At 36.9% G+C, this 22011-nt stretch overlaps 1 protein-coding gene across 1 annotated transcript; it reads right to left on the bottom strand.

Moving 5' to 3' along the window:
* LOC106072859 (uncharacterized) lies at positions 1 to 15438 on the bottom strand. The gene is made up of 8 exons (XM_056044652.1): positions 15277 to 15438; positions 11275 to 11501; positions 10858 to 11109; positions 10374 to 10465; positions 6416 to 8341; positions 5003 to 5232; positions 509 to 662; positions 1 to 213 (listed from the first exon to the last, which is right to left on the bottom strand). Exons 2-8 carry the CDS (start codon positions 11478 to 11480, stop codon positions 20 to 22), a joined length of 3054 nt encoding a protein of 1017 aa, XP_055900627.1. The 5' UTR covers positions 11481 to 11501; positions 15277 to 15438; the 3' UTR covers positions 1 to 19.
* Between the last annotated feature and the right edge of the window lie 6573 nt (positions 15439 to 22011).

Raw genomic sequence — 22011 nt, 5'->3', positions numbered from 1 at the left:
TACTGGGGATGAGTCAATTTTAATAAGGCAAGCCATACTCAACAGACAGTTTACAAAATGGACATAAGTAAAATTTAAAACCTTTCTTTTTAGTCTCAGTTTGAGAACCTTTGCTGGCCGTCTCCACTGGAGGTTTCTGTACAGTTTCCACAGTAATGGTAGGTTGAATTACAGTCTGTCGGGGCATTGCTTGTGGGGGGGCTGAAGTATCATCTAGGGAAAACAAATGTGTATAGATCTATTATGTACATAAAGAGTCTGGCATTAACACTGTACCACAGAATGGACTCCGTTTTACACTGTTTCAAACTACTGTTAAAGGTACAATATCCATTCAATGATTAATTTGTAAAAATCCACTAGGCCAACAGATGTTTTATAGTTTCTATCACAATTTTAAATTTGTAAAGAATAAGCACACTTATTGAAATGAATGCTAACAGCAATAAGTTCTGTGTAAAATCTCTGACAGTAAGATGTATTAAATGTGGATTAAAAACTATGTTACCTGGCTTGGGCAGCTGGGCTACAGATGTTTGCCTTGATGAAGGTTTTGTAACGGGAGATGCGGGATAGGAAGGGTCATTAGGCCCTATTGAGCCAATTGAAGATGAAGGATACTGACTCTGTGAAAGCTCATCCGCCTTCTTGCGTACAACATCCTTGAACATGGCATTAGATTCATTCAATAATGTGACCTTCTTACAACATTCTACAACATGGCATTAGATTTATTCAATAATGTGACCTTCTTACAACATCCTACAACATGGCATTAGATTTATTCAATAATGTAACCTTCTTACAACATTCTACAACATGGCATTAGATTTATTCAATAATGTAACCTTCTTACAACATCCTACAACATGGCATTAGATTTATTCAATAATGTGACCTTCTTACAACATCCTACAACATGGCATTAGATTTATTCAATAATGTAACCTTCTTACAACATCCTACAACATGGCATTAGATTTATTCAATAATGTAACCTTCTTACAACATCCTACAACATGGCATTAGATTTATTCAATAATGTAACCTTCTTACAACATCCTACAACATGGCATTAGATTTATTCAATAATGTAACCTTCTTACAACATCCTACAACATGGCATTAGATTTATTCAATAATGTAACCTTCTTACAACATGGCATTCAATTCATTCAATAATCTGACCTTCTTACAACATTCTACAACATGGCATTAGATTCCTTCAATTAATTATGTGACCTTCTTGAACCTCATGTACAAAATTGTACAAGGTAAATGTGGTGCGATAGTGATGTTGGTGTACAACATTTTATAAAGAAAGTTTTGTGAGAGGATGTTGTGTGTACAACATTGTACAAAGATGATGATGTGGGTGTACAACACTGTAAAAGGAAAGTGTGGCACGATGATATGTGTGTGTGTGTATAATATTTGTGAATCCCAGGAAGCACTGGAGTCTAACTGGAATTTCCCTCCTTGACCAGTCACCACAAATTTAGCCGTGAGTTTGCCTCTAATCCAATTGAATGTATTGTGTTTAGCCTCTCAAATCCTGGTGCCTTGTGCATGTTGGAGCTTCTCCTTGTTCAAATTCAGCCGTGAGTTTGCCTCTAATCCAATTGAATGTATTGTGTTTAGCCACTCAAATCCTGGTGCCTTGTGCATGTTGGAACTTCTCCTTGTTCTGTTGCACTTCCTTGCGAAGTGGATTTTCTCTATGCATTGATTGCTAGTCAGTCCCCAAGCCGAACATGCCATTATGATGAACGCGTGATGGCGTCTTATTTAAAGGCGAAATTATACGACATGAAGCAAAGTGGCTAAGTAGTAAAGCGCTTGGCTTCCGAGCTAATTCGAATTCTCTGAAGACTGGGATTTTTAATTTTGGGATCTTTAGGCGCCTCTGAGTCCACCCAGCACTAATGGGTACCTGACATAAGTTAGGGAAACGTAAAGGTGGTTGGTCATTGTGCTGGCCACATGACTCCCTCATTAACCATGGGCCAGAGAACTAGATGACCTTTACATCATCTGTCCCATAGATCGCAAGGTCTGAAAGGGGAAATTTTACTTTTAGGATATATCCTCTAAAAAGAGAATATGTAACAGTGGTGGGATGATAACATATGAAGGCTGAGTCTTGAGGGGCCAGACTTTTTTGTGTATTGACAGTGATGACCTGTATGTGATATATGTAGTACCAGTGTAGACATGCTACCTTGCTTTAACCGTTCACATTATTTCTTCCACACCCATTCTCGGATCAAGTTGAAACTTTAAACAATTATTTATACTAACAAAACAAAGAAATCAATTAAAAAATTAACAAAATAATTAGTTTTTTTAATTGAATAAAGGAAATATTATTATTATACATTAGTGAGAGATATAGTTCTTATCTTATAAAATACAGACGTTACTTCAAAAAAGAAGATGATTACGTCCTACGCGTCATGCATTTAGTCATGCATATTAACCAATGACTTAAATTCTGCCAAGTCACTGGTTTTCCTGGCTAGCTCAGGCAACCCATTCCATGCTCTAATAGCACTAGGGAAGAAGGAGTATTTGTACAAATTTGTCCTAGCATATGGGACAAGGGACGTGCCTTTATCTTTGTGTCTTTCAGAGTATTTTATTAAATTTTGTTTTTGTATTTGAAGATTATGGTTCGGTGTTTTATGTATAATTGCTACTTTACTTTTGAGTCTTCTGTCCTGAAGGCTTTCTAAATTTAGTTCTTCAAATTTGTTTTTTTATCAAAAGGATTTTTTTTTAATTTTGCTTTTTAGTCTTCTGTTCTTAAGTATTTCATAATTTTGTAATTTTACTCATGGCTCTATTTTGCCTCTGTTCTAGTTTCTTTGTTTTCTTGAGTTGAGGTTCCCAAACAGGATGCATATTCTAATATTAGCCTAACTAAAAGTTAAATAGCATTTTAGTTTTATGTTCCTGTTTGATTTGTGAATATTTACTTTCATAAATCCTAATGCTTTGTTTGATTTGTTTAAAGATGATTTTGTCAACGTGGGAATTTTAAAGATAACTTTTCATGTATTATAACACCTAGATATTTTGAGTTCCTGGTCTTTGTAACTGGTTTACCATGACTCAAAAGTAAAGTAGCAATTATACATAAAACACTGAACCATAATCTTCAAATACAAAAACAAAATTTAATAAAATACTCTGAAAGACACAAAGATAAAGGCACATTCCTGGTCCCATATACCTGAGCTAGCCAAGAAAACCAGTGACTTAGAGAATTTAAGTTATTCGTTAATATGCATGACTAAATGCATGACGCTTAGGATGTAATCATCTTCTTTTTTGAAGTAATGTCTGTAATATATAAGATAAGATAAGAATAAGCTATTTGTGTGTGTGTGTGTGTGTGTTTTTGTTACTCTCAATAAACAGCATTTTTACTTTATTACTTTATTTTGTTACATTTCTGTTATTCTTCCAATTCTCTTTGTAAACCTTCAGTATCTTGTGTTGTGTTTTTTTGTTCTGTATATTATGCAATCATCTCTAGATGATCTGACTTTTCTTCCTGAACTAATGCAATTAGGTAGGCCATTTATGTAAATTAGAAACAGTAGTGGACCGAAGACTGTTCCTTGAGATACAGCTTAGTTTACTGTTAATGGCATTGATTTGGAGCCATTTAATTATTATTACCAGTACAGTTTGTTCTCTTCCTATTAGGAAATTCCGAATCCATTGGTGCAATAAGCCAGTAATGCCAAAATATTTTAATTTTTGAAACAAAACTATGGTGGTGAACTTTGTCAAATGTCTAATAAATTGCCATCTATTTGTTCATTATTATCTAGGCCCTTTGAAAAGTCATCAATTAGAAATATAAGTTAAGTTTCACATGACCTAAGGACTGCAGACATTATGTTTATTTAATTGGTTTATGATGTTGCTACATATGATCTATTCTTGTATTTTACATGGGATGTTGGCGAGTGTTACTGGTCTGTCGCTTTTTGGGTCAGATTTTTCTCCGTTTCTAAATGGGGTGACTTAAGCTTCTTTCCAGTCCATATTACTCTACCTTGTTGAAGTGATGCTTGAAAAAGTAATCTGAGCTTGGTGCTAGCTCGTTGTTTAGTTCTCGGATTAACCTAGTTGGAACACACCCACTGTCAGCTGGAGAAGCTTTATTTGGTTTTATGTTAGCTACTAGGTGTTCAAACGTTTTTAAGATTATTTTGTCATTTATCTTATCTTTTATAATACAGGCGTTACTTCAAAAAAAGAAGATGATTACATCCTACGCGTCATGAAGTCAGTCATGCATATTTACCAAATGCCAGGTCACTGGTTTTCCTGGCTCGCTCGGACAACCCATTTCATGCTCTGATAGTGCGAGGGAAGTTTGTTCTCTCCCTATCAGAAAATTTTAACTCTTTATGTTTATTTCTCGGGCCTACATTATGTTAATCAACAGTGCTATATTAATTAAATTCAATTATTATATTAAACATTTCACATTAACGTTTGAGTGAGACTAGTGTGAATGTATATATTGTTTCTATTGATATAAATTTGTTTTTTTTTTCTAAATGCACAAATTCTAAGACAAATTATCTCATGGATGATAAAGGCTATTATTAGTCGTACTAGTACTAGTTTTTTTTTAATCCCTTTTGTTGCATACCTATGTTATTAATTACCATTGATTTGTTCCCATGCTATAAAAGTTTTTGATTTGGACAGAATCTCCAGCTCTCTCTTTTTATTTCCTCTCTCTTATTCTCTTTCCCAATTTTTCTCTCTTCTTCTCTCTTTCTCTTCCTTTCCTTCTTTCTCTCTCTTTCTCTGAAGCTTTCTTGTTTTTTTCAAGTGTAATGCTTGACTTTTGACTTGACTATTCATAATTTGTTTCAGCACAGAAAGCTTCAAACTCCATTTGTACATAACACAAATGATCATTATGTTATCATCGTCTGTTTCAACTCTGTTACCTTTTCCACATCACACTTACCAGAACTGAGCTGAAATCCATGTCCTGCTGTGAAGACCTTGTCTTGCTTTTGGAATTTCTAGCACCTGGACCATGATGCCGCCGGTGACCATGGTGATGTTTGCGGTGACCTCCATCACCAATTTCAGACTTTCTCTTTTTTATATCAGTTTCTTTACCAGGGGCAGCTGCAGCTTCTTTTTCTTTCTCTTTCTCTTTTTCTTTTTCTTTTTCTTTGGCCTTGGGATCATCTATGCAAAGGAAATCACAGAGCTTTATGCCATTACACAATAAATTGCATTTGAATTGTCAAAGTTTGTTTTTTTTCAATTCCTAATATGTTAGCTTAGATGCTCTTCATGGCTGGAAGGTGGCCGAAAAAGTTGCTCAAAACTTGGAAGTCTGGACATTAAAAAAAAAATGGTAGCAGAAGTGAAATAATACTAAGCCTTGTCTTCGAGCCCAAAGATTAATGAGGAATGCAGTATTTCCCTTGATCCCAGCTGTGACCTACATATTTGTCACAACTAGTGCAAGCATAACCATTGTCCCCTGGTGGTCCATTACGATTTTCTTTTCGCCGTCTAAATCTGTCTCATGAAGCCGCATGCAACCAGATGCTCTCGTCTATGTCAGTTAAAGCAAGTTGGCACCTAAGCTGATCTCTAAAGCTTTTTCTGTGGGGCACCTCTGTTACATCGACCACCTTTCTGTTGAAATAGTGTTGTGCTAATAACCCAAATGTCTTCGATCCAATACCGGTCAATTCTTGTTCAATGATGACCTGATCAGATTCCGTCTGATCAGATCAGAACCAATCTTATCAGATCGAATATGGTAAAATCCAATTTTATTGGAACATAAAAAAAAAAGGTAGTAATTAAATTTTACATTTGAAATTAAATCTTGTTTTAATCTCAAGAGTCAGAGGACAAAATGCAGACAATAGTGCATGGGAAAAGAAAGGGAAGCACAAGGAGGAAGGGAAGACAATATAAAAGAATGGACAGGCCTACCATTAACTCTTTCTCTCCGTAATTATTTTCCTCATTCCAATAATATTATTCATTTAACTCATTTGTATTTCACTATCCTGTTACGATTAAACTTCAATAACTTTGTGTTTGTTATCAGAAAATATTATATTTGGTATCGAATTATAGGAGAATGCACGCTTTTTTTTACACAGCACAAAGTTTATAAATCCAAAAAGCCATTTAGTTTAATGGGGTCAAATCAACGTTGGCATCGTCAATTAGGAGAGAAAGAGTTAAAAGCAACTCTACTTTTGGCAAAACGCAAAAAGAAATGAAGAGAGATGGTCAACATATTATGCGTCCCAACGGGACCAAGAGACAAAGAAGGTAAATAATGGCATTGCTAAAAAAAAAAATGATTTTGTGGTAATTTAAAAATAAATAATAAAACAATTACCTTTTGGGGGTTGATCCTTACTTCGAGGCTGAAAGCTGTAGTTAATGTCTCCAGATTTCTCTTTACCGCTTCTTGGCTTAAAATTGGAGAATGACATGTTATCGTTTGTCTGATCGGCACTGCTTTGTCTGAAGGTGACATGATCTCCTAGATGTCCTGTCAGACTACTGACATGGGTTGCGACTGTTGTCTTGGATGTGCTGCAGGCGTGTTTATCATGGTGATTAGAATCTCCCAAGGATCCAGTCTTTCTTTTATCGCAAAGATTTGAATGTGATGACTTTCTTGGGCTGCGCGTGCTGGGTGACTGCAGGCGGTGGTATTTCGACTCCTCCATCTGCTTCCAGGCGTGAAATAATTTGTAGATATTTCCAAGGTCAAGTTTCTGGAGTTCAGTCTGGCTCAACTTCCCTTCGCTACAGTAAGCCTTTTGAAAAGCTTGAAACTCAGCTTTCGAGAGCAATTTTCTCAGTTTACTGGGGCTGATAGATGTTCCATCTCCTTGACTTAAGTCCTGCATAATGTTGTTATCTGTGAGCATAGTGGTATATTTAGGTCTGACTTTTGACCTTTTGTTTTCACCATCTGAAAAGCATCGTTTCGTGTTTTCCTGAGATTCGTCATGAACATTTTGATTCGATTTTTTCTTCTTCCTGGTAAACAAGAGATTTCGAAGCTTGGACGTTTTCATTGGTTGAACATTCACGTCACTGTTTCCTTGCCAATCATCTTTTGAGTATTGTGTCAGGAAGGCTGGGTATTCACGACGTTTTTCTGGATAACAGAGAGAGTTCTCTGTCACATGACCAATCTTGTGTATATTGCTCATGCCATTGACAAAATTTATGTTCGCCATCATATCATACTTGGGGTCTGTATAAGTAGGCAACTCCTGCCTGAACTTCTCTCTCCAAACCTGGTCTCCCTCACAAAACTTAAGGCCTTCAATTTCATCCTCAGGTCTGTCGGCAAGCCTGGGATCTGGCAAGTTGTTAATGAACTCACTACACCAGTACTGAGACATCTGAAGCTGGTTCAAACTGTTTAGCCTTTTCTCCAATGTATTGAGGGAGGTGGGTTTGTCCGGCACGCCTCTGTAGCTTTCATGCCTGTAGGAGTCTGGCTCGCAAAACATGTACTTGTGAAGCTGGGTGGCTGATATCAGCTTGTCAGTGAAAGCTTCTTCCTCACATACCTGAATAGAATTGTTTCTATCCAGTTCCGCGTCCCCACTTGCCATGTCCTTGACCTGAACTTTGCTCAGCTCTTTCCTGGCATCCTCCATTATACCCTTGATGAGCAGACTTTCGTCGCTAGTAGAGACCTTGGATACGTTCTTATCAGCGTTTTTCGACTTGTTTTTCTTGTCTTTCTTCTTGCCCTTTTTGTCTTTTTTACCTTTTCCTTTGTCTTTGCCTTTCTTTTTGTCTTTTCCTTTTTTGCTTTTACCTTTCTTATCCTTACCTCCTTTCTTATCCTTTCCTCCTTTCTTCTTATCCTTTCCGCCTTTTTTCTTATCCTTTCCTTTCTTTTTATCCTTACCCCCTTTTTTATCCTTACCCCCTTTCTTTTTATCCTTCCCGCCTTTCTTCTTGTCTTTACCACCTTTCTTCTTTTTATCCTTTCCACCTTTGTCCTTCTTGCCTTTCTCTTTCTTCTTTCCTTTTTGATCCTTGTCTCCCTTACTTTTTGTCTCAGGCTCTTTCTTTTCTTTCTTTTCAATTTTCTCCTTAGATTGAGATTTGGATTTCACGGGAGCTGGCTCTTCTACTTCCTCTTTCAGAGAGCTTTTCTTCTTCAAGGACTTGTTGGAAGTAGCACTTTTGAGCTCTGGCATGGATTTTTTAACTGGAGAAGGCATTATGATGGACTTGACTTTAGGCAGAATGCCTTGAGTCTCTTCCATCTCAGGTCGACCAAATAAGCCTGGAACAGTGGTCAGGAAGAAGAAAATTCTATCAATGAGATTGAATAGGAATAAATTATGGCTTTTATATAGCGCTACTTTCGTGCTTATAGCATGCTCAGAGCGCTTTGGTCCAATCTATTTGTGGACCAGGGGGTGGAAGGGGGTATCTGGGAGAAGGTTTTTCTGTGCTGCCTTTAGGCGCTCAGTAAACGCAACTCAAGTCGGGTGTCAATTGTCGAGCCTCCTTCATAGGTAGCCAAGCCAAGCCAAGTTCAAGCATATTTAGCCTCTTGACCATGCTTCCCAGTATAGCAACAATGACATCTCATTAATAGTCATTCTTTTTAAAAGAAACTATTTCATGTTCTAATCTAGTCTTTCATGCACAGGATTGTTTATTTTGTTATGTTTTATATGTTTTGGAATGTTCCTTCAGATTCTGAAGATAATTAAATCCTAGCCCAAACTTCCCGCAGGACAATGGTAGAAATCAGGGTTTGAACCCAGGACGTTCAAGACAACTGAATTGCAGTTCACATGACTGCGCAGTCACCCAAGATCAGGATAGGCCCATTGAGAGAGAAAAAAAAAAAAGCAGGGTCCCGAATCACAGATGACGAAAAAAAAAAAGCCTCTGGTAATTACAAATGCCCAACTTGTGACCATCCATATACATTTAAGATTGGCCTCTATTGTCCCATGAGAAATGACCATGTTTATTTACTAAACAAGCTTCAGTTGTTCGCATCAGCATAAATCCTTATTTCCTTGCCCAAACCTACCGCAGGATAGAATATTGTGTTAACAGTCGGAATTGAGCACTGAAACAATTAAACATGTGCCTGATCCATAATAAGTCTACATTAAAGTCCTTAGAAAAGATACCAGCAACGGAGCTAGGCAGGCTTTAGAGTGGAACCCCCCAGGGAACAAGACGCAGAGGAAGACCAAAAAGAACATGGCGACGCAGTGTACTTGAAGAAGCAGAGAAGACCAGGAAGAGCTGGGAAACCATCGAAAAAGCTAGCAAGAGACCGTGGAGAGTGGTGTGTTTTTGTCGAGGCCCTATGTTCCATGAGGAACTCAAAGGAGTGATGATGATGATGAAAGGTCTTTTGTAATTAAATGGACGTACATCACCCGGAATAAATTACTATCAGAATGGAGCTAGGGAATTATGGGATAAGATAGAGATGAAGTGAAAGACTGTGTAAAAGCTGTGTATAGTTTGACTGACCTTGCGATCTATAGGGCAGATGATATAAAGGTCATCTGTTTCTGTGGCCCAAGGTTAACAAGGGTGTGATATGGCCAGCACAACGACCCACCGCCTTTACTTTTCCCCAACTAATGTCAGGTACCCATTAGAGCTGGGTGGACTCAGAGGCGCCCTAAAAATTCAAAACATAAAATCCAAGTCTTCATCGAGATTTCAACCCAGGACCCCAGGTTTGGAAGCCAAGTGCCTTACCACTCACCCACTGCACCTCCTTGAGAATGGTAGGAGTTTATAATTGTTAGGAATTTTTTATTTTAAAGAGTATTATTGCAAAAGTTCTTTTTGTTATTGGATATGATAAATATGTCCAAGAATAACTTTTTTTGTTGGCATGTTTTACATGTTTTTGATGTTCCTCCAGAGTTGAAGATAATCTACTTCCTAGTCCAAACCTCCCGCAGGACGACAAGAGATGACAGCGGGTAGCGCGTGAGCCCTGATCTATCGAGATGACCGAATGACAGTCCAGACAATATTGTTTTTGAATAAAATAGTTGTACAGAAATAAGTATGGCATGACTGATTCATTTAAAGTTGAGTAGTTAGCTGAAGGCTAATTAAATTTAAATCTTAAGTATTCAAGAAAACTGCAAGATTGAGATAAACAATTTCATTATGATTGTAACAGGTGAAAGTAATAGAAGTATTGAAATAAACTAGGGAACAAATCAATCAAAATATTCTATAGGGCTAAATTTTTTTTGTTTATAACAATTTATGTTACATTGACCACACAGCTATAAACGGTATTGAAATACTGGTCCACTCACCTCTGGATTGAAGAGAAATTTTGAGTAAGTCAGTACTATGTAATCCAGCACATCCCTGGTCTGACCAATCACCGGTCAAATGTTTTTCCTGCCTGCAAGATATGGATTAGCTTTTAAAATTTAAATGTTTCTTATTGAACAAGAATATTAGAAAGATATTTTAACGAGAAGGCTTTATAATAAGGGAAATAACTCAATTAAAATATGACTGGATTCTTCACATATGGGATGTAACTCATATTTAACAATTGTAGCTGCTAGTCTCAATTGGATTAAAGCCTACAATTTAAATAGACTCTAATGGCAAGGCTCACTCTTCTAATGGAAAATCAGTATATGAAAGAACTGTAAAAAAAATATAACTGGGTCCCTTGATAGGGGAGGTAATTCATATTTAACAAATGTAGCTGATAGTTTTCATTTAGGAAAAAAACACTAAAAATTAAAAGACTGAATTTCTATTATGAAATATTTTTAAACTCACCTCAGCCGTACGCAGAGATTGCATAAATACTTTCCGTTGTTTTGCTCCACTCGACAAAACTTGCACACACGATACATGCAATGCATACAAAACTTGCCGCTATCTACAAATGGTATAGGTCGCTTCCAAATTTGTAGAGGTCTTCTACAGCGTACACACATGTAGCCCATGTAGTAGGGATTTTTGGCATTGGGATTCTTTTTAGCTTTACCAGCCCAGGAACGAATGATTTCAATCTCATTTCTCACAGCACTGAAATCGTTATAAAACAAAAAAATTGAACACACATCGTCCTGCGGGAGGTTTGGGCTAAGATCTTCCTATCCGAGGGAACATCCGAAACATTGAAAAAATTAAACAATAAAATGTTGTAGATAAAAAGATAAAGCTTCCAATCTAAAAGCTTTCATAACTTACCCCACTGACTTGTCCAGTGCCCTCGTCTCCAGCTCATCTTTTTCAACCACTTGTTGGAGCACTTCTTCTTCCTCGGTTGTAAGCGTGCGAAGGTCAATGAGCACATTGTGAATGGGTGGGATCGCTGGTAAGTCATCCGTATCAATGTCATTGTCCATGCCCTCCTCATCCTTCTTCTTCTTCTTCTTCTTTTTCTTCTTCCCCATTTTTTTAAATTCTAATCAAAACTTAGAAACAAAATAGTACAGGGACTAGATTATTTACATAAAGAAAGGCCCAAATTAAAGAAGTGATAAATAGAACAAGAAGCACATTAATAATAATATAAAACAAAAGCACATTTCTTATTCCATATACTAGGACACATTCGCAAAAGTGCTCCTTCCTCCATAGTTTCATTAGAGCATGGAACAAGTTGCCTAAGTCAGCCATGAAAACTAATGATTTAGCAGAGTTTAGTCTCTTATCGTGCAAATTACAAACGCTCCTTCTTAACAGAAGAGGATTACATCCTATTCATATACTTGTATCAATCTTATCATTCATGTTAATTAGAAATTTACTCTACTAAGTTATTGATTTTCCTGGCTGATTCAGGCAACCCTTTCCAAGCTTAAATGTCTCTAATTTACATGTATGACTAGATTAGCACATAGGTAAACATAGTAAATAACTATGATTCAAGAAAAATTGCTAGGTTAAAATACCAACTGTACAGATTTTTGTAAGTATGCATTTAATAGACATCTTATAGCTGTACTCTACACATATTGATATCACTAGCACATTATGACTTTTAAAAAGCTTACTATAAAGAGAAGCAAGAAACAAACCTTTAAATAAATTATGGCTTTTATATAGCGCTACTTTCATGCTATAGAAAGCTCAGAGTGCTTTGGTCCAATCTGAGTTGTGGACCAGTGGGGGGGAGGGGGTAGCTAGGAGAAGATTTTTCCGTGCAGCCTTCAGGCGCTCAGTAAATACAACTCTGTCAGAGTCGGGTGTCGAACCTCGAGCCCCCTTCATAGGTAGCCAAGCCAAGCCAAGTTCAAGTGCACTTAGCCTCTTGACCATGCTTCCCACATTTGCATTTATTTCATATTGTTATATTGCTAACTGGTTGTGTTGTATATATGCTTTGGACTGTGGTCTCAATAGTCCCAAGATCAAACCCTGCCTGCTTATATTTTCTTTTCTCCCGCAGAAGTTTGAGCTAGAACTTTTTAATCTAAATATCTGAGGTACATCTAGTTCTCCTTTCAGACCTTGCGAACTATAGGGCAGATGATGTTAAGGCAAGGTCATCTGTTTCTTTAGCCAACATTTAATGGGCAGAGTGTCATGTGGCCAGCACGACGACCAACTGCCCCTTTTTTTTCCCAACTAAAGTCAGATACCCATTACAGTTGGGTGGACTTAGAGGTGCCTTTATCGAGCCGGATGTCATGTAGACAGCACAACAACCAAACCACCTTAATTTTCAATAAACAGGTACCCCTTATAGTTAGTTCTCAACCTATCAGGAAATTCTGAATCTGCTTGTGTCATAGACCAATAATACCAAAATATTTTAATTTTTGTAAAAAGTTATGGTAGTAAATTTTGTCTAGTGCCCTAGAGATGTCTAATACAATGGCATCTATTTTTTCCATTTTGATCAAAGCCCTTAAAAGAGTCATCAATCAGATCTATTAGTTGAGTTTCACATGACCTAAATTTCCTAAAGCCATGCTGATGGAGTAACACCTTTATATTTTAATCAAAAGTATTAATAAAAAAATCTTTATTATCCATAAGAAAATTTGTCTACAAAACATAACTATAGAAAACCAAATATACTTCCACACTAGTTTCACTCAAACATTGCATGTGAAAAGTTAAAATCAGATAGTTTGATTATATTGAATGATTTGATTGCAAAGGGGAACCAAGGAGATTTTGTGTCTGTCTGTTTTGTAATCAGTGTCTTGTATCTTTTCTGTAATGGCAAAATGTTAGTCCTGACCTATAGGATGTTTTTCTTGTCTTTTTATCTTTTTTAAATATGTTTTTCTCAAATAGTTGTCCATAAGCTGTTTGTTGGTTGCTGATGAGTAACATTTAGAATTGAAATATTATCCAACCTATTTGATATCCAATATCTGTTATAAACATTACTGATACATGACACCAAGAGATTCAGGTAGAGAAAAAAATGTAATAAACTATGGCTATATAAATCAAAGTGTAAAAATCAGGTGTACCTGAAATTTTACAAAAAAATTGAAGTATGTCATTCCACTCAAAAAAAAAGGTCAATTATTAAGAGCAATAAACAAACTAAAATATGTTGATGTTATAATAAATGAAAAGTAAAATGATCATAAATTCCCATACTGATATTATTACATTATTACAAAAAAAAACAACATTGGGGTTTATTGAAAGAAACGTTTACAAATCAATCAAGAACATATATAATACTAAAATACTATTCAACCTTCATTACCTTGGTTAGACCAATACTAGAATATGCATCATCTGTTTATTGCGACTCCTCAACTCAAGAAAACATAAAGAAACTAGGACAACTAAATAGAGCCGTATAATTTATAACAAATGGATATTCAGATTTGACCAGAGAAGCACCATTAGTAAAATCACTACACTTCAGGACAGAAGTTTAGTTAAGTAGCAATAATACTTCTTCTTCTTCTAGCCAGCTTTATTGCTGCTGAGCTGTGAGCTCTTTTGCAGACTGTGCCAAGGAAAAAAAGTGTGCTGTTTTCTTCAGTTGTTCAATAATACATAAAACACTAAACCATAATTTTTAAATACAACAAACAACCTTGATCTAAAAGAAAATACCCAGAAAGGCACAACGATAAAGGCACATTTCTTAATCCATATGCTAGGACTAATTCATTCAAATGTGTCTGCTTCTTCTTCCCTAATTCTATTAGAGCATGGAATGGGTTGCCTGAATCAGCCAGGAAAACCAATGTTTAAATCTCTAATTAAAATTAATAATCACAACTAGATTAACACATGGATATGCAAAGGAATGAATCATTAATAATAGGCCCTAATATTATTTTTATTCAGTTACAAGTCTTCGAAACAATGTGATGGCCTCCGTAATAGATTTGAGATGTATGAATAGAACTAGAGTAGATATCTTGATCATCTAGACTCTATACTAGACTATATATACAGATTCTAGGTCTAGATACCTAGAAGTAGACAATTATATAGACTTTCTAGAGTCTAGATCTAGATACTGATAATACAATAACTTCGTTCAGCAGGGACAGGGTCAGGCAGGGGTTCCTTCCACACTTAGTCACTTACTTAAGTTAAATTCAGTACTGGTCTTGATTTAGATTAAGATTAGCCTGTAGAATCTAGAACTAGATCTAGCCTTAGGTCTATATTGACACTAGTAATAGTAATAGGATAGGCTATGCCAGGCTATGGTCACTATGGTATAGTGACAGTGTCGATAATAGTCATTATTTATAATAAATTATAATTATATTATATATTATATAGACTAGCTATATTGCCTATAAAGGTTATATACTTATATTTTTATAGATCTAGGCTATATAATATAATATATTATAGTCTATAGGGGCCTATAAGTATAATTATAATATGATATAGACTCCAATGAGCAGGGGACAATGTTTATACCGCGCCGCAATGCATTGTTGTTATGTCATTTGACATACCTACTACTACTACTAGATCTTTCCTTACGGATAATAAAGATTATTATTATTATTATTATTATTATTATTATTAATATACTAGATCTAAGCGACTAAGCCGTTTATATAGAGATACATTTTAGTAAATTTTACATATTCAGGTGGATCTGCCTTTTACTATAATAATATACTAACTAAGTAATACTATCCCCTATGCCTATACTCTATACTATACTACTTTTAGACTTAGAAGTTAGATCTAATCAAAGTATTTCTTTACTATTTAGTCTAACTATGGTAGGCCTATCACCTCATTGTTTATATGATGGCGATACCATGACGGTCTAGATTTATCTGCTACCGTCTAATGTAGATAAAAGATTAGAGATGGTTCTAGATTCTAGATCTATAACTTTTCTGATTCTGCCTTATGAACGGATGTTGCCTGATTTTAAACGTTGGTAAGGTGAAATGAAATGCCCTGCTCGTTTATGCTATGAACCCGTCTTTCTGAATGGCAATTTAAAAGCTTGGCATTTTAATTTCATCAGTAGAATCTGTTTTCTACTTTTAATTGGTTAAGGATGAAAGCTATAGTGTGTAATTTGTTTCTAGATCTATTTATTTTCACGATGTAGCCAATTCCGAGCCTAGCCCATCGTCATTTCCCAACTCTCAATTTGTAGAAGTTAAGCTATAAGATCAGAGGCCTATACATTTTTTTTTAAGGAACCTGTCTGAAACTTTATAAAATAAATGTGTCACAGTTAAGGATTACCAGGCGTCTCCTTTTTTTTTTTTTAGGTCGCGCCTTAATTGGCCTTGCGATCTAGCGAGGCATTAGACCTATATGGCTGCCTGGTCGTACGGTTTGCGCGCTGGACTGTCATATAATCTATATCGATGGTCCCGGGTTCAAACCCTGCCCTCTCCCATTCCCTGTCGTCCTGTGGGAAGTTTAAGACTAGGAAGTAAATTATCTTCAACTCTGAAGGAACATTCGAAACATGTAAAACATAGGGCAGATGGTGTAGGCTATAAGCTATAGGGCCTAGGTCATCTGTTTCTGTGGCCCACGGTTAACGAGGGTGTCATGTCATGCCATTTTGTATACACTCATTTTAAAACAGCTAAGCACTTTAAGGGTTAATCTATAATTAGCACTAATCCATTAGTGGCAAATTCTATTCAGATATTTTTTTTTTGTAGGCCTATATAATAATTCTATATAGTTGTTGTTTTTTTATGTGTATTAAATTTGTAGCTTATGCTTAAATTATAATCATAGAACTAGAAGCAATTTAAGCTTAGTATTTTATTTTTTTTTATTTTTAGCGGTTTTGTTGATAAGGTCGTTGACTTATAGCACCAAACTGCTGGTAGACAAGATAAGCCGATTTTTTTTTTCGTAAGACTCATATTATATTTTTAACTTGAAAAAGTTTAAATAACTTGAATAAATTCTTTATGAACAAAACTAAATATAACTTTTATTACAATATTATTTCAACATGAGATGAAATGAAATAAACTTTTAAATAAATGACACTATAAAACACGTCTTTACACTCTGGCATCCTGAAGTCGTCTAGCCTACCTATTAGAGCTTGCTACAGCGTCTCTTATAGGCTATTATAATCTTGAATCATTCTTCCAGACTATTATAAAATTAATGCTCTCTCTCTACGACTAACAATAAATACTCCCTTTCTATTAACTAAAGAAAAAAAAAACACTCCATAAAAAGCGGTTCCCGAAATATGAGAAAAGCAGACTTTGGGCTAAAGTGTAACGGTTAACTTTTCACAATCTTTCTTACCAGCACATATAGAACTAGAAGGAAAATGAGAAGGCTGACACACTCGCCAAGTGTGGGAGAACAAACACACAATTAAACATTGCACTATATCCAGAAATAATGAAGAAACTAATAGTGAATAAAATAAATGAGAAATGAACTTGCAAGCTCTCATTCTAATCACAAGAAAGATGATGCCTTATATTATAAGCTATCCCGACAAGCAGTGGGGTAGCAAGGTACCAGTGGGCCCGGGTTCAAGAACATTTTGGTGGGCCCGGGTTCAAGAACATCTTATGGGCCCCCTCCAGCCAATAAGACAAATTTAGTGTGTGACAAAAAATAAGTAATCTAAATGCAAAGACATTCCAATGTAAAGATCGTAACTTTAAAAAAAAAAGTTATTCGAATGGATGGTTTTAAGGTCATACGATGTGAATGAGTGGGCATTGCATCGTATTGGTTTCAAATTCAACCAACGCTAGAAAAGAAAAAAACAAAGAAACAAACAAACTTTGAATGGATGGTTTTGAGGTCATACGATGAGAATGTATGGGCATTGGCATCGTATTGGTTTCAAAATCAACCACCGCAAGGAAACAAAGAAACAAACTTCGAATGGATGGTTTTGAGGTCATACGATGAGAATGTATGGGCATTGGCATCGTATTGGTTTCAAAATCAACCACCGCTGGAATCCGCTATCGGAATAATTTAAATAGGCACTCGCTGAACCTCTAAGAAAACATTTAACATCTATATTTCATTTAGTATGGGGATCCAACCCAGGTCTTGTGTGACAGGCTCGAGCTAAATAGGAGATGGCATAAACACGGCTTGGTGTTGGACCGAATTGATGGAAATCAAGTGCCAGTGCTTCTTGTGACTGAATTAGAGACAGTAGGGCCTACTTCTATATCTCATATGTTGTCTACTTGGTTCAAATTAAGTAATATGTCTTTGTCTCTTTACCAAGAGACCTAAACAAGTTCGACACTGGCCCCAAAACACTCCAACTATATGGAGAGCTCCCTGATTTGGAAACCACTGCGCAGTTCATCTCATATATTGGTCTAGTCATTTGAACGCCCAAACATAAAAATGAGAACAAGGAAGAAGAAGAATAAGAACTATCTTTCTACCAGACGAGGCAATTTACTTCTTGCACAGGATGGGGCAGCTTGATGTCGATCTCTCAAACAAAACAAGGCAGTTTATCTTCGTTCCAAGGAAGGGTCATTTTAACATCGGCCTTTCTACCCAGGACTAGGCATTTTAACGTTCTGCATTGGACTAGGCAGTTTAAAGTACTACACAGGCTGGATGGAACAGTTGAACGTTGTACCCAGGTCGTAGACAACACTTAGATATGATTTTTGAGTGTATCAATACGATACGCGGATGTCTATAAAGCCTTTATATATATATATATGTACTTTTTCTGAAACTGTAGGGGAAAAAAGTTTCAATTCAAATGAAAACTAAAATTATATCTTTAGTAGGCCTACACACCGGCTTCGCCCGTCGATTTGTTTTCAGGCTTTATATTGAAAATTAGGCCGCTATGTTCGAAACAGCCTGTTTTCTTTTTAATTGTAATAAACGGGTCACTTTTAAACGATGAACCTAACAAACTTTTTTTTAGTCCGTGAATTAGTGCATCTGTTAGAATGAAATTTTACGCCCCGCTCTTTATTTCCTGTCTGTCTATCTGCCTGTCTGGCTGCCAGGTCGTGCGGTTTGCGCGCTGGACTGTCGTTTTGGATTTATCAATGGTCCCGGGTTCAAACCCTGCCCGCTCTCATCCCCCGTCATCGTGCGGGAGGTTTGGACTAAGAAGTAAACTATCTTCAACTCTGAAGGAACATCCGAAACATGTCAAACAAAACAAAACTCTCTCGCTCGCTCTCATGAACCACCATTTTTTTTTTAAACCTGCGCATCGTAATTTCTCCGACATAGACTTTTGACTTGATTTGTAAACACCCGCTCCATTATTATCTATATTATATTTCGACCGCAACTTCCCAACCCCCAACGATTTTTTTGGCAGATAAGTTCCAGTTAGTTTTCATTAAACGGACCCCCCCCCCCACCACACACGCACACGTTGAATAGTTTTATAACTCTGGTGGTAACGCAGATGGGGATATTAGTGTGTGTGTGTGTAGTCACAATGACACAAATCGCCCCAGGCCAGCGATAGACGAGCGGTCTACGGTGACCATTCGAGTGTTGACAGGTAAACGGTCAACCGCGATGACCTGTGAAGTTTCAAGAAACATAGTTCGTCCATCGTTGATGACCACTTTTTTCATTCAGGGGTTGAGGGCTTTGTACTAGAATTTTGTGCCTCCTCGTGTGATTGGTGAGACCCAGGGGCGGACTGGCTATATGAGCGTTTGAGGAAAAGCTCGGTGGACCGGTACCCAATTGGATCGGTAGGATAACCGAATGAATGCCAGTAAATTGTTTTAAGATTTTATAATATTCCATTTGAAAGCAACACTTTGAGCGTCTTGATTAAAACAAACCAGCATCTTATACACTTTAAAGTATAATAAAAATCTAAAACATTATCGTAAATATATCAACATCCGTATATATATTCTTCTAGTTGACGTCGATTCCTCATACATTCTAACCTAAACGATAAACAAGACACCAAAAGGCCTTTATTTCTTATAAAGATCGTCGCTAGTGTGAATATATTCAGATGAATCTATAAAAAGACCACCAACAACGTTTTAAGTCCTATAGATGACATGTCCAGTCACATACGAACTCTTATTGGTTTGGTGGAGTTGTCAAATGATCCCGAGTTGGCTCCGCTACGAAATCACAATTATTATCTTGAACAGTGTAGCAATGCCTTGATTTTAATCAAAATGCAAAAAGAATAGAAAAAGAAGCAGCAGAAAATAAGTAAGATAAAAAAGCAACTATTGCTGGAATCCTGTGCAAGAAAAAAAAAAGTAAAGTTATTTATGTTGACGTCATTTATGAATGAAAAAGCTCAAAGCCATATGAAACTCTAATACTAAGACGACAAAGACCTCAGTCGAAATACAAAGAGGCTTTACTAAAGTATGAAACATCTTGACAGCATTTGTTTTACTGAACGTAAGGATATTAAATTACCTTCAAACAAGTGGACTTAATGTTCCGTTGTGCGTTTAGTCAGCTCTAAGATGCAGTTAAACTAGCTTTCCAATTTCCAAGTTGGTATTGAGAAAGCTGTCAGTATATGAGCCTGTGAGTAAAGTTCTCCTTTCACACCTTGCGTTCTACATGGCAGATAATAATAATAATAATAATTGACAGACTCACTAGAAAATTACTAACCAAATTTCGATGCCTACACCCCAAGTCCTCCACCATAAGGTTATACCTGCCAAGGAAGGATGGGGGTCGTGGATTGCAGAACATCTTCAAATTGTGTAAGATGCAAGTTTTAAAAATACGATCAAAACTGCTCGCCTCCAGCAACAAATTAGTTTCCTTCCTACGGAAATACGACTCCGATGCAATGCTGATGTCAATGTCAGTTTGGACGACGTAGGGCATGAGATTCGCCAGTGGGAGGAAAAAACACTCCACGGAAAATTTCCGGCTTCATTACATGGGGACAACATCGACAAGGCTGCTTCCTTAACATGGCTCAAAGCAGGTCATCTCTACCCTGAAACAGAAGGCTTTGTTACAGCAATACAGGACAGAGTAATCAGGACAAAAATTACGAGAAGCATATCCTGAAACTCAATGTTGTCGACAAATGCCGAAAATGTGGAAATGTGGGCGAGTCGATTGAACACATTATGGCAGGATGTCCAGCCCTATCAGAATCAGCCTACCTAGGTCGCCATAACCAAGTTGCAAAGTTAATACACCAACACCTGGCTTTGACGTACAAATTGATCGGTAAGGACACTCCCCCTTATTATAAATACTCTCCGCAAGAGGTTCTCGAGTCTACTGAACATCTGCTGTACTGGGATAGGCCTATTCTGACCGACAAAACGGTAGATTTCAATCGCCCGGATCTGCTGTTCATCGATAAAAAAGAAAAAACCGCTACCATTATCGATATCGCCGTACCACTGTCTCATAATTTACGAAAAACTGAGATAGAAAAACAAAGAAAATATGGGAACCTAGGCTTGGAGATTAAGCGTCTATGGAAATTGTCCAAAATAACAATATACCCCATTGTTATATCAACCGAGGGGATAATAACAACTGACCTCACAGACACCTTCAAGGCCCTTAACATTCCTAGGAACATCTTCGTTGCCTGTCAGAGGGCAGACCTGCCACATCACCAGAAAATTCCTCAGTGGAAACTGTTAAAGGGACTACGATGAATTTTGTTTCTCTTTAGCGAAACTCGACCCTGGCAGCGCCAGAGAATGACTACTCGTTCATTTCTAACATAATAATAATAATAATCTTTTTTGTCCGTATGGAAAGTTGTCTTACAATTTGTGCATTACACCAAACAAAAAACATTATAACTATAAGAAACCAAAGTGTACATTCACACCAGACTCACTCATAATTTACATGTGACAAAGTTTATACCAGATTGTTCTTATTTAATGATTTGATTGCCAGGGGAACAAAAGAGTGTTTGTGTCTCTTTTTTTGCTGATATAATCAGTATTTGCAGTAAAATTTAGTTTATTAAGGTCGTGTGTTTCTTTCATTCATCATCATTCCATGTTCCTCGTGGCACATAGGGCCTCGACAAAAACACGCCACTCTCCACGGTCTCTTGCTAGCTTTTTATTGTTTCCCAGCTCTTCCCGGTCCTCTCTGCTTCTTCTAGTACACTGTTTCTAAGGGTGTGACCAATCCATCTCCACTTCCTCTCTAAGATCTGCACTTTTATATTTTTCTGTCCACTCATCTCCCACAGTTTGGTGTTTTCTACTTTGTCGTACCAGTGTATTTTTAGGATATTTCTCAGGCATCTGTTGATGAAGGTCTGTTGATTGCCCCAAAGTCTTGTTCCCTGGGGGGTTCCACTCTAAGGCCTGCCTAGCTCTGTTGCTGGTATCTTTTCTAAGGGTGTGACCAATCCATCTCCACTTCCTCTCTAAGATCTGCACTTCTATATTTTTCTGCCCACTCATCTCCCAGAGTTTGGTGTTTTCTACTTTGTCGTACCAGTGTAGTATGGTTTTTTTTTGGCCAACTGTTAACAAGTAGGGTGGCACGTGGCCAGCACGACCAACCGCCTTTACT

Source organism: Biomphalaria glabrata, chromosome 10 (assembly GCF_947242115.1).
Source record: "Biomphalaria glabrata chromosome 10, xgBioGlab47.1, whole genome shotgun sequence".
Classification (NCBI taxonomy): domain Eukaryota; kingdom Metazoa; phylum Mollusca; class Gastropoda; family Planorbidae; genus Biomphalaria; species Biomphalaria glabrata.
The sequence above is the reverse complement of the archived record's forward strand: the minus strand, read 5'-3'. Positions and strand labels throughout refer to the sequence as shown.

What these genes read in the sequence shown, in the direction of transcription:
- LOC106072859 (XM_056044652.1), bottom strand. Translation starts at nt 11,480, where the DNA reads ATGGGGAAGAAGAAAAAGAAGAAGAAGAAGAAGAAGGATGAGGAGGGC. An exon ending in TAAGGATCAACCCCCAAAAG is followed by an intron (nt 5,233 to 6,415) that starts GTAATTGTTTTA and finishes TCCTTTGCATAG; the next exon opens with ATGATCCCAAGGCCAAAGAA. An exon ending in AGCCCAGCTGCCCAAGCCAG is followed by an intron (nt 214 to 508) that starts GTAACATAGTTT and finishes TGTTTTCCCTAG; the next exon opens with ATGATACTTCAGCCCCCCCA.